The 12,348-nt window shown below is 39.8% G+C and overlaps 1 protein-coding gene across 1 annotated transcript in view; it reads left to right on the top strand.

Moving 5' to 3' along the window:
• The window catches only part of LOC122803905 (serine/threonine-protein kinase MRCK beta-like), a gene marked incomplete in the record, with an annotated part of 2,302,169 nt that overhangs the window by 2,220,573 nt on the left and 69,248 nt on the right, over nt 1-12,348 (top strand). Inside the window, 1 exon segment of the mRNA XM_044073588.1 lies at nt 8,085-8,224. Coding sequence (XP_043929523.1) covers nt 8,085-8,224 — 140 coding nt within the window.

The raw sequence follows: 12,348 nt of genomic DNA, 5'->3' as shown, positions 1-12,348 counted from the left end.
TGGTACTGTGGCCAATTTCTTTTTGATTTAACAAAACTAGCCATAAAATTAGTTTAACTAACACTTGGAATCCAGTTCTTATACATTTTAATTTCCACACTTCATCAGTTAGTAGTCTTATTATAACTATTTATTTTTCATTGCTTTTGATCATGAAAGTCTGACTGGACAAAGGCCATTTTCATTGGAGGTCCTGGGAGTAAAGCTCCAGCAGATACATTTAAGAAACCCTTTGCAAAACCTTTTTTTACATTACACTGATGGTTCTTAAGACATCTGAAGATAACCCATAATTGTTTTGTAATAACACTATACAAATGTAAAACTGGCATTTTTTTTGTGGTGACATTATGTATGAAATTAAATTTCAGGTATAAAAACAGTTAATGTACAATATATGTGACATAGGTTCGTAGGTGTGTACTAGGCTAATGGCCCTAGAGCCTTTATAAGCCCTAGCCCATAGGATTACCTTGGCATTGTGCCACCTGACCTTAGTTCTCAGTGCCTCTGTCAAGTGTAGCCACTGGAGTGATCCCCGGGGTGAATTTTCTATTTACCATCCACTCATCAAGATTTCTCTTGAAGAGGACCAGTGAGATGCTCTGTTTGACATGTATTGGAAGTCTATTCCATAGCTTGGACAGTCTCTGGGATATGAACCTGCCCCCCCCCCCCCCCAGCACGTTCTGTTGATTGTGGTAATGAGATTGAGGTCTGTGGAGCATGTGGTGCGGAGGGATTGGGATTTCTTTAGATGTAGCATTTCTAACAGAGCTGGGTCAGTCATGGCTTTGTAAGTGAAGCAGAGATTGCCTCTAAGTAGGCGATATGAGACAGAGAATAGTTGGAGTTGTTTGAGTCTGCCCATATAGGACAAGTGTTTAAGGCCTAGAATCCTCTTTGTGAGGTACTCTTGCAGCCTCTCCAGTTGTTGCAGGTGTCTAGTGAGGTACATGCCAAATGGGGCATTGTACTCTATGATTGGCCTAATGAGGGAAGAATAGAGGGAGACAATGACCTCTTTCTTCCCGGATGCAAAACCCTTAGTAATGAGATGTGCCATATAGAAGGACTTTCTGACCACAGTGGCAATGTGGTGGTCGAAAGAGAGGTTGCTGTCAACCTGTGTTCCCAGATCTCTTATAACGCCTTCTGTGTTCAGTGGACTACCATTGATGTGGTAATTCATGGGAACTGGGTTTTTCCCAAAGGGGATGGCTACACATTTTTTGGCATTGAGCTTAAGGCCATGGTTCTGACACCCGTCATAGGTCTCAGTGAGGCCTTTCTGTAGGATGTCAACATCACTTGGGGAGTTAGTAATAGCTCCCAACTTGTAATAGTCTTTGAACTTTGTCAGCCAGAGTCCCTTCGTGTTGGCCTGGACTTCAGAGAAGTATATACCAAACAGGAGAGGACGCAGGACTGAACCCTGTGAGACTCCACTCGTGACTGGTCAGCAGTCTGACTTGGAGTCAGCTACTTTCACACTGTGGGTTCTGTCTGTGAGCCAGTTTGCAACCCACCTAGTGATATAGGGGTTGATGCCTAACTTACTGAGTTTTTCTGTGATTCCTGAGTGGAGAATGGTATCAAAGGCCTTGGCCAGATCAAGGTAGGCTGTGTGAACCACCTTGCCTTTATCCACAGCTCTGGTGACTGACTCAAAGAAGTCGACCAAGTTGAGCAGGCATGATCTACCTTTCACAAAACCAAACTGTGTGGAATCCAGAGTTTGGAGATTCCCTATATCCTTGTTTATTAGGTCCATGATGTGTTCCATAGCTTTGCATATCAAACTCGTTAGGCTAATGGAGCGATAGTTCCTAGGGTCTGTAGTTGCTCCTTCTTTGTGGAGAGGGATGACTATAGCAGTGCGCCATTTGGGAGGGACAAAGCCTGAGGTGAGGCTGTGATTGAACAGGGCACACAGGTGAGGTGCCAGTTCACTCTGTAGTTCATGTAGAACACAGCCAGGGATATTGTCAGGTCCCATAGAAGCTGTATTCTTGACCTTGGACAGTGCTGTTTTAACTTGTGCAGCAGTAATACTGGGTGCCTGGCAATCATTATATATGATGTACACAACATGGGTAAGAAGGGTTACAGTATAGATGTTACAAATAAGATAAGATAAGAAGTGTGAAACATTTAGAAGGTAGATATACTGACATGGAGCCTCATTTTAAGAGAATGGTGAAAAGTATGTGAAGCAAATGGATGAAGTATGAAGGTTGAAAAGAAATTGAAATGTAAAGTGGGGGACTGAAATAGAAAGGTAGTTCAGGAGGAGTGTTAGGTTTATTACGCAGAAGGGATAGACTATAATAAAGGGATGGGGAGCAGTGCAGGTATTACTAGTCATAATAATACTGTCTATTATAGAAGCCATGAAATTAATTGGCATTGTAACATGATGCCAGTTTCCTGTGTAATGTATGTTTGTTGAAGTAAAAGAAAGGCCACTAAACTTTCAACAGCATCTAGTATGAAAGAAGTAGAATGTACTAATTGCCACTTGATGATATCAGTACATGATACAGGAGGGTGTGAGGGGCTAATGCACACCTGGGCAAACACACACTTCAGGTGATTCATCTGTTATTTCAGAAATGGCTTCCCATTATACATTGATTTGGGTCATTTTTTTTTAATACAGATTAATTATATGAGCTATGAGGAAACATGATTGTTTCAGTGTTTCTTGTTTCCTGCTTTGCATATGATCTTTAACTGCCAGGTCTGAATAGATCTGGCTGGAATTGGAAGCTTTTTTATGTTATGATCCCATATTAATGGTTAAGTTGTGCAGGTCTTATTTTATTTTAATTTAACTTGGTAAGTAGTTGGACCAAAAACCTATTTCATATATAACCCATGCTGAGGTAAGCATTACATGAAAAACATTTTTAATGAGTACAGTTAAATGCAAGTTGAACAGAGAGGAAAACATTTCTCTGGCAGTCTTGGAACAAACAAGTTAAAAGTACAAAGAAAAAAAATTATTTTATCAGTATAAAATAGAATGCCATTTCATATTTGTGCGGAGTAGCTTTCTAATGAATGGATTAAATTTTATTTGAGTTTTAATTTACTTATCTTAAAAGGTGATTGTGGAACAGTTGTGTCATTATGAAAGTGCTGGCAATGGTGACTGAATATGCAGTGCAGAAGTAGATGGGAGAATGAGCAGTCCTGGTTCAGATCCGGATGCAGTACAACTGAGACGGATACTGGAAAAGAAGCTCAAAATGAGGAAAGAGCCCAACTGGGAGTTCCTAAACTTGGAGAAAGCATATGACAAAGTCTCAAGAAAGCTGCTTTGGGTAATCCTGCTATAGCTTGAAGTCCCAGCAGCACTGGTAGAGTTAATGCAAGCTATGTACACGAATCCAATGATACAAGTATGGATGATGATTGAGTTCAAAGAGGGATTCCCAGTGAGAATGCATGTGAGTCAGGGTTCATCTCTAAGCCCACAACTGTTCATACTAGTGATGTAGTACATCAGCAGACAAGTCAGAGGGGACACTTCAACAAAGCTGTTGTATATAGATGATTTGGCAGTGTAAGCAAACACTGATCAAGAACGTGAGGAGATTGAGATGCAAACCTTGAAGGCACATGAGATGAAAGAGTGCAGACAAGACATTGCTTATTGACAGCAAATCGGGGAAATCAGTAGAACCTGCAAATTGAGTAGAATGGAAATAGTCAAATAGGTTAACAGCATCAAGTGTCTGAGAGATGTGGTTGAGGAGAAGAACTGAATGAGGTCTGTGCTAGAATCATAGATGCTGCAGCCAACTGCCACAAAGTGTCAAGGGTAGTGTGCGATGGAAGAGTGCCAAGGAAACAAGTATAAGGTGTATAAAAGTGTTGTTCACATTGCTGCTTTAATAAGCTTAGAAGCAGATTGTAGCTTTAACGGTTTGAGCTAAACTGCTTGCATTTGAAAAGTGTTAGCTATTGTATTCATGAGGAAGTGAAAATAAATTGCTGTGTTTTACATGTTATACTAGTGTATATGATTGCCAGATTTGTTAAAAAGACATTTACCAGATGAAACAGTCTCTTTACTTCAGGTCTTTTTTGATAGTGTTGTAGATTTTCAGCATATTGTTCTTAGAGCAGTTGCTAGTGAAACATATTATACTCTTCAGTCCTTTTAAACTCATTTTTTCAGAATCACGTGGGACAAAACTGCACACAGTAATAATCAGTAATGAGAGTTGGTCCTGGAGGGCCTGGTTTTAAAAGTGAGTGCATCAAAGTTTGAAGATATGCAGCCATAGGTGGTAAGTGTAGTTTAGGCTGATGGGTCCTTAGTGAAAAGGTCATATAGTGTCTTAAGAAAAAAAATGATCTGATCTAAGGTTTGGTTCAAGGCTCCAGAGAGCACCCCTGCAATACCAAGCTACAACTGTTACCACACTTTTTGGCCACCAAACCAGGACTGAAACACTAAAAGTGGAGGAGTGTCCATATTCACCAAGGATATTCACACCACCAGGCTAGTTGCCCAACACAATCCTTCTGAAATTCTCCAGGTGCAACTAACACTAGGTAAGACTGCAATCCAAATTGTAGCTTGCTACAGATCCCCCACCATGCCCCAAGATTCTCACTACACCTTTCTAAACATACTGGAAAATATTTAGATACAGCCAAACACCCTGATACTGGGTGATTTCAACTACCCTGCTGTTAACTGGGAAAACTACTCGTGTACCAACACCTTTGCCCAACGGTTTTGCCCTGGATCAGCTAATCCATAGTCACACCAGAAGCTCCAATATCCTAGACCTGGTTATTACCAACATGGGAAATCAATGCTCAACACCTATGGTCACCCCCTCGTTGGTCAGGTCTGACCATAAGCTAATCACCCTTAACATCCACCCCCCCCCCCCCCAGTAAGGAAACCTCCATAAAAAACTTCTCCAAAGCCAACTTCATGCCACTCAAGTCAGAAGTGACAAACTTCATGATACCCATGCAGACAGGAACTGAAAGTTCGACTGCTGAAGCCTGCACTAAGGCAGTGTATGAGCACATCCACTCATGCATGAATTGTGCCATCTCATATAGAACCAAGATGCTCTCTTCCAAAAAAAGGAAGCCAATCTGGTGGTCCCCTGCCATAAACAAACTTTACAACAAAAGGAAGAAACTGTTGCAGAAAAGAGGAAAATCCCAGGATGCAAAAACCTCCCTTACCAGCCTCAGTAAGAAGCTGAGATCCCTCATAAAATCCTACAAAGCTAGTTATGAAATTAAAATTGCCAAAGATTTTAAAGACAACCAGAAGGCAATCTATAACTATGTCAAGAATCTAAATAGTAATGCCCAGATCTGCTCTGAGCTACAACAGAATGGCATTAAATATACTGATCCCAAGGATATTGCCAATATCCTGGCAGATCAATTCAGTGCCAACTTCACCCCCCTCTCACCCCCTAAATGGCCCATCTCAATACCAGATGATTGCCAAATTCCGGTAATAACGGCCGCACAGGTAAAAAACGCACTCTGCAAAGCTAAGAATACAGCATCCATGGGACTAGATTACATCTCGGGCTGTGTACTACATGAACTACAAAATGAACTGGCACCTCACCTAAGTGTCATGTTTAATCATAGCCTCACCTTAGGCTTTGTGCCCACTGAGTGGAGCAAAGCTACAGTTATCCCACTCCACAAGAGGGGATCCACTGCCTCATCAGTCTGACGAGCCTGATCTGCAAGGCCATGGAACGTATTATCATGGAACTTATAAAAAAAGACATTGGCAACCTTCAAACACTGGACCGCACCCAGTTTGAGTTTGTGAAGGGCCGATCTCATCTCCTGAACCTGATTGACTTCTTCGAATCAGCCTCCAGAGCCGTGGACGAGGGTAAGGTGGTTCACACAGCCTATCTGGACCTCGCCAAGGCCTTTGACACCATCCCCCACTCTGGAATCATAGATAAACTTACTAAGCTGGGCATTAATCCCTACGTCACTCGATGGGTTGCCAACTGGCTTACTGACAGAACCCACACTGTAAAAGTAGCCAACTCCAGCTTCAGACAAGTGGAGTACCTCAGGGTTCAGTCCTGGGACTGCTCTTGTTTGGCATCTATTTCTCTGAAGTACAGGCCAACACTAAGGGACTCTGGCTAACAAAGTTCGCAGATGACTGCAAACTGGGAGCCATTATTGAATCCCCAGATGATGTGGATACTCTACAAGAGGGCCTTACAGAAACAGATGCTTGGTGCCAGAGCCATGGGCTCAAGCTCAATGCCAAGAAATGTATAGTTATCCCCTTTGGGAAAAAACATATACCTGTGAATTCCCACATAGGTGGTAGTACACTAAACACTGAAAGTGTGATAAGAGACTTAGGGACACAGGTGGACAGTGGTCTCAACTTCGATAACCACATCGCCACAACAGTCAGGAAATCCTTCTATGTGACACACCTCATCACTAAAGGCTTTTCATCCAGAAAAAAGGAGGTCATTGTCCCACTGTACTCATCCCTCATTAGACCCATTATCGAATACAACGCCCATTTGGTATGTACCTCTCAAGACATCTGCAACAACTGGAACGGCCGCAGAAATACCTCACTAAAAGAATCACAGGCCTAAAGCAGATTTCCTATGCTGACCGCCTTAAAAAAACCCAGCTATACTCTTGTCGCATATCGTCTACTCAGAGACGATCTCTGCTTAACATACAAGGCCATGTCAAATCCAGAGCTTTTGGACATGCTACACTTAAAGAAATCCCAATCCCTCAGAGCCACGTGCTCCAGGGATCTAAACCTTGTCATCACAATAAACAAAACATGCTGGGAGGGATAGGTTCCTGACCCAGAGACTCTTTGGTTATACACACTCACACACACACACACACACACACACACACACACACATACACACATTATTTGTGTGTGGGTATGTGTTCGCGCATGCGCAAGTGTTTTACATTACTTGTTTAAGGTAGTGCAAGGTGCTTGTTACCGCCATGTAGTAAACTGGTAAAATGTGAGGATGTATACACTAACATAGTGGACATGTTATAGCATGACACATGGTGTTTGAGAGTGGAGGTTTGTGAACATGGGATTCTACAGGAAAAAAATTCTGATGGGGGAGATGATATATTCAGCTAAGAGGGTCCTTTTTATTGATCAGTTGATACATTAACAACACAAGTGTTAGAATTTTTGTCACGACTTTTGGCCATTCTTCATTTTAGGTCACACTGCAGATTACTTATTTATCATTGCTCCAGTTCTGGTAAACAGCCACTAGGAGTTCCACCCCAGCACTGCATTGAAGAGCAGTTTTATTTTAAGTCTGAAGTCGGGTAGATTGGTTTCTGGTCAATGCCCTGAAGTGTTGGAGAAATATGGGTTTTTGGTGAAACAAAAGTGTATAGATATGGAGATATTTCTTAAGCCGTAGAACTTCTCTTCTGGCCATTTACATAATTTAATTTTTATAGGCGAAGATGCTGCTAAATGAGTGGCAGCAGCAAGAGTATGACATAATATGTACCGTTTCCCCTGCTCATGGCTGTCCCATCAACTGTGTTTATGTCAGAAAAACTTGATAACCAAGACCACAGTGTTTCCTCTGCAGCTAACCATCGGTGGTACAGTGGGCTACATGTGAAGCTCAGTGGTTGTGGCTGCTTCAGTTAAGAGAAGCTTCAGACCAGCTGGGCAGTAGGAACTACTCTGAGAGTTAAGTAAAGTAATTATGTATAATTGCTGTAGCGGCCGCATGATAAATTTTGCAGTGTTTCTATGGCTTTGGCTTTTATGCATGTTACTGTGTGAATAATGTTGTTTTGGGGCTAGTCAGACTTGTGCCTAGGAACTGTACTGCAGCTGGTCTGCTTATAGTGATTGGGTTTCTTCAGTAGGAATACTGCTTATTTGCATGTTAGTAATCTTTTGCTTTAGAGTATCCCAGAGAAGAAAACTGAAGCTAGCATTTACAGTCTGCATTAATGGTCCAGGATCGTTGAAGTGTACATTTAACTGATTTGCTTTAATTTTGCACTGTAAATATCCACAGATTCCAAAGCCCACGGGAGTGAAAAAAGGGTGGCAGCGGGCATTTGCAGTTGTCTGCGACTGTAAGCTTTTACTGTATGACTTGCCAGAAGGAAAATCAACCCAGCCTGGAGTCGTTGCAAGCCAAGTTATAGATCTGAGGTTAGTATTCTCAATGCATCGTTGGAGATGGTCATCATATACTTGTCAATTTATAGTTACCAGTTTTAAATAAGTTTCAGTGAAACCTGACTGTTAAATTTATTTTACTTTTTTTTTTTGTCCAGCCTGGTATTTGTACCACAGCTTCCTTATAGTGATGAAAAAAACAGATGAAAGTGTACTTTCATGGTTGAATCATGAAGATATCAACTTCTTGGGCAGCCTTCAGTCCCCATGTTTATTTCATAGGCAGCACATTGCAAACTCCCCCCCCCCCCCCCAAAGTTATAGCAGTACTTGCAAATCCACATTTTCCAGAGACCTGGCCTGTATCATGTCACACAGATACCAGTTTTGAATATTTTAAAATGGTACGATCATTTTAAAATAATGTCATTCTTTTATTTTTTTGTAAATTTTTTTGTACTTATTTCATTTTATTACTAGGGAAGAACACAGATTCCAGAGGACTTGATTCAGGCTTTGCCCTTATGAAAATACAAGACAATTAATAGAAGACCTTTACGGGTAATTCAGAATGGCAGTTGGATAATAATATTCACATTACTAGTAATGGCTCATACAGGGTTACAAAGGTACCATTAACATCACATGAATGTATGAGCAAGTAGTGTGAACAGATAAAACAAAATTCAAGAATACAAGTGAATTAGTGTTATTCATAGTTAAATATTTGCTTGATTCATAGGTTCATAGACTTTACACTAAGCTAAGGTCTGGGGAGCCATAGGGAAGTGTTGCCACATCACCCTTGTAATGAACTAGTTCCCTCTGGATAGAATCCATCCAGTCATCAAGATTTTCTTTAAAGGTTTTGTAAAGAAAAGAAAAAAACAAGAGTATTGAATTATATTGAGAAATCCAGAGTGCAAGTAGCAGAGGTGCAGGCGATATGTTTGGATAGAAACGAGAATGTGAATTTGACAAAGAAAGGATTTTGAGAGTGACATTCAGTAGAACATCAGGGAAAAGGAAAGGGGACTATATAACTGATTGCTAGAGGGGCTCCAGTAATGGTAGAAGTGGGGAAAAGACACTAATGGTATATTTGTTGTAGTGATGTGCTGTTGGCAAAAGAGGAGGATTACACTGGCATATTATACTCCACCAAAAAAACTGCTGTTATGGAGCTTTAAAGGTGATTATTTCTCCCAAAATATTTTTTCAGGGAATACTATTTATAGGTGGGGACTGGAAGTTGATTTGCTGTAGTGAGGATATGACAGGGGACCTAGAAGGAAAATATAGTAGATTTCAGAAGAAATATATGGTGTGGAATATGTGAATTCAGTAGTAAGAAATCTGACAGAATTTACATATTATCCCCCATGGTAGAATAATTGGGTTAGACTGGATAAAATTTATATTTCACAGTAGCATATGCATTTAATTGAAAACTTTGACAAATATCCATTAAGTATTTCAGATCATGCACTAATATAAACTAAGATAAAGGTGCAGGGTGATGAAGTAAAAATGAGACACTGGCACTTTCTTGCCTACTTGTTAAAAAGGGAGGCATTTAAGGAATGGCTAGTGGAAATTATTTAAGAGTTAGTAAGAAAGATAGACATCCCTTCGTAATAGATAGCTAGTATGTGAGATAAAATGAAAATAGAGTTTAAAATATAGTACAAGTAAAAGAGAAAGAGATATGGGAAAGAAGTAATAGGATTCATTTAGTGAGGCTGACAAAGGTTAACGTATTGCGGAATAAGGGGACTCTGACGGAACAAGAGGATGAGTAACTGCAGAGTGCTAATGGAAAAATAAGGAAGTGTTTAGATAGCATGCACAAGTTTTAAATGAAGCCACTATTTTTTGATAACTCCAGAGTACAATAACTTTTAAAACAATGATTTAGAGAGCCTATGACAAGAAAACCTGATATTCTACATAGTTTAGAGACATTTTGAAATGTTATAAAAATTTGTATAAAGCAAATGAATGAGAAAACCAAAAAAAAAAATGGAAACATTTATGGAAGATCGTAGGAAGGTATTAGGCTATCAGTCAGCAGGCTGCTACAAGCTTAGCCACTGATCAAATGATTAGAGGTCAGAATCAAACCTTTTCCTTGTATCTGTGAGATAAAGACTGTAAACATTGTGCCAGCCCCATGTACGCTCCTAAGATAGGAAGAAATTAGATAAAAATGGTGATGTACAGCCAGTCAACAGTGAAGTTACCAGAAACAGATGGTATTCCTGTGGAAGTTTGGAAGTTAGGATGATAAAGATCAGAAATGTTTTAACAGTATTTTAAAAGGGGTGGGAGGGCACCAGCATTGTTGAGAAAAATGGTATGGTGGCTGTATTACCCAAGTAGGGTAAAAACCCTTCAGTTTCACATTGATAGATTAGGATCAGTTTGATTTTGTGGAGGGGAGGCAGACATTTAACAACATTAATAGAACAGTGAAGATACAGAGGGAAGCAGAATGTGAAGAAATACCACTGTTATTGATGGGCCTTGATGAAGGGAAAGCATTTGATAGAGTCAGCTGTGATTTTATGAGTAGGACAATGGAAGCATTTGGATTCCGTGGTAGAATGTTGGAGCTACTTAGGACAGTATATGAAAGGTCAGAGGCAAAAATTAAGGTTGGAAGATGCCTCTTCACCAAGCTTTGTTTGAACAGAGGAACTGGGCAGGGATGTCCGCTTTTCCCTTTGTTGTTTGTTTTATATTTAAAGCAGTTGGCAAAAAAAATAAGGGACTCACAAATGCATGGATACAACTGCTATGGTAATCAAGAAATGTTAGCTTTATTTACAGATTATATTATTTTGTTTGTAATAAATCCAGGAAAGAGCATTTTGTATAGTGTTTTGAGACAGTTTCATATCTTTTCAGGATATAACATTAATGAAGATAAAACAAATGTTGTAGTGGTGAAATATGTTCCCATACTTGAAATGATTCAGCATATTTATGGGGACACGATAAAATGAAGTATTTAGGTGTATGGATTAAAAAGGATTCTGTTGTGGCAGTTAAGCATATGGGTGAAGAGACCAAATAAAATATAATAGAAAAATTGAGAAACTGGAAGCTGTTATGAATAAAAAGATACAAGCAATGAAAATGTTTTAGTCACTTTAGTTTTATATGTGGGTCAAGCATATTTATGTCAGTGAAAGGAGAACTTGTGGGTCATAGTTGGACAGGGATGAATTCATTTATTTGGTAGGGGAAGAGAGCAAGAGTTAAGCGGGGGTAAAGTGACCCTTCCCATAGAACAAGGTGGTTTAAGGTTACCTGATTTGAATGGATACTTCAAAGCTATACAGTTGAGACGTGTTTCCATAACACAAACAGAAAGTTATAAATCAAAACAGAAAGGGATGATTGAGGATGAAACTTGCAGAAGTTTGAGAAATAAGGAGTGATCATGATTTGTATGCAGATCCTTAAGGAAGATGACCACCATAGAGAATATTGTAGTCATAAAGCTGCAGAAAGTGTTTGAAGAACTAAGCCAACATAGGAATGGAAAAGGGAAATTTTACCTGTAGGATTGACTGCAAGTAGGGGTATAGAAAATAGGCAAGAGGTAGCTGGAATTTACTGTAGAAAACTGTCAAATAACCAAGTTATTTGAAGAAAATAAGCAGAGAGGGAAAGTAATAGAGTGGAGTGAGGCCAAACAGAAGTTTAGTCTGCAGTCTAGAGACTGCCTTCCCTGCTAGGGATTGATGTCAGAGTGCTGGTGCTGTGAAAGGGATAGGTGATTGCTAAGTAAGGGAAAGGCTAGCTCTATTAAGCGTTTTTAGTCAAGTCCAAAAAATGAAGCTGATGTTTAAAAAAGGATAATCAGAGTGATAGAAAACAGGTAACTGGAAACGTGTTTTTGGGTGCGTAATGAATTCCCAGATTTTAAAAATGCCATACACTGTCAAAAGTACGCTGTCAAAAGTGTTGGGAGAGCAAATGGCTGTAACTAAGAAAATTATTCTTTTCAGTTGGGATACAGGATTTAAATTGCCTCTGTAGTAAGACCTTACTAAGTTCATTGCTAATGGATTTCAGAAAAGCAGTTACTCGAAAATTGAAATCAAAGTCTAAACCATCTGTATTTGAAGTATTGAATATTGTAAAGC

This window comes from Protopterus annectens, chromosome 6.part0 (assembly GCF_019279795.1).
Source record: "Protopterus annectens isolate FY-2018-M chromosome 6.part0, PAN1.0, whole genome shotgun sequence".
In the NCBI taxonomy this organism is placed as follows: domain Eukaryota; kingdom Metazoa; phylum Chordata; order Ceratodontiformes; family Protopteridae; genus Protopterus; species Protopterus annectens.
This window is presented reverse-complemented; position numbering and strand designations above follow the sequence as displayed.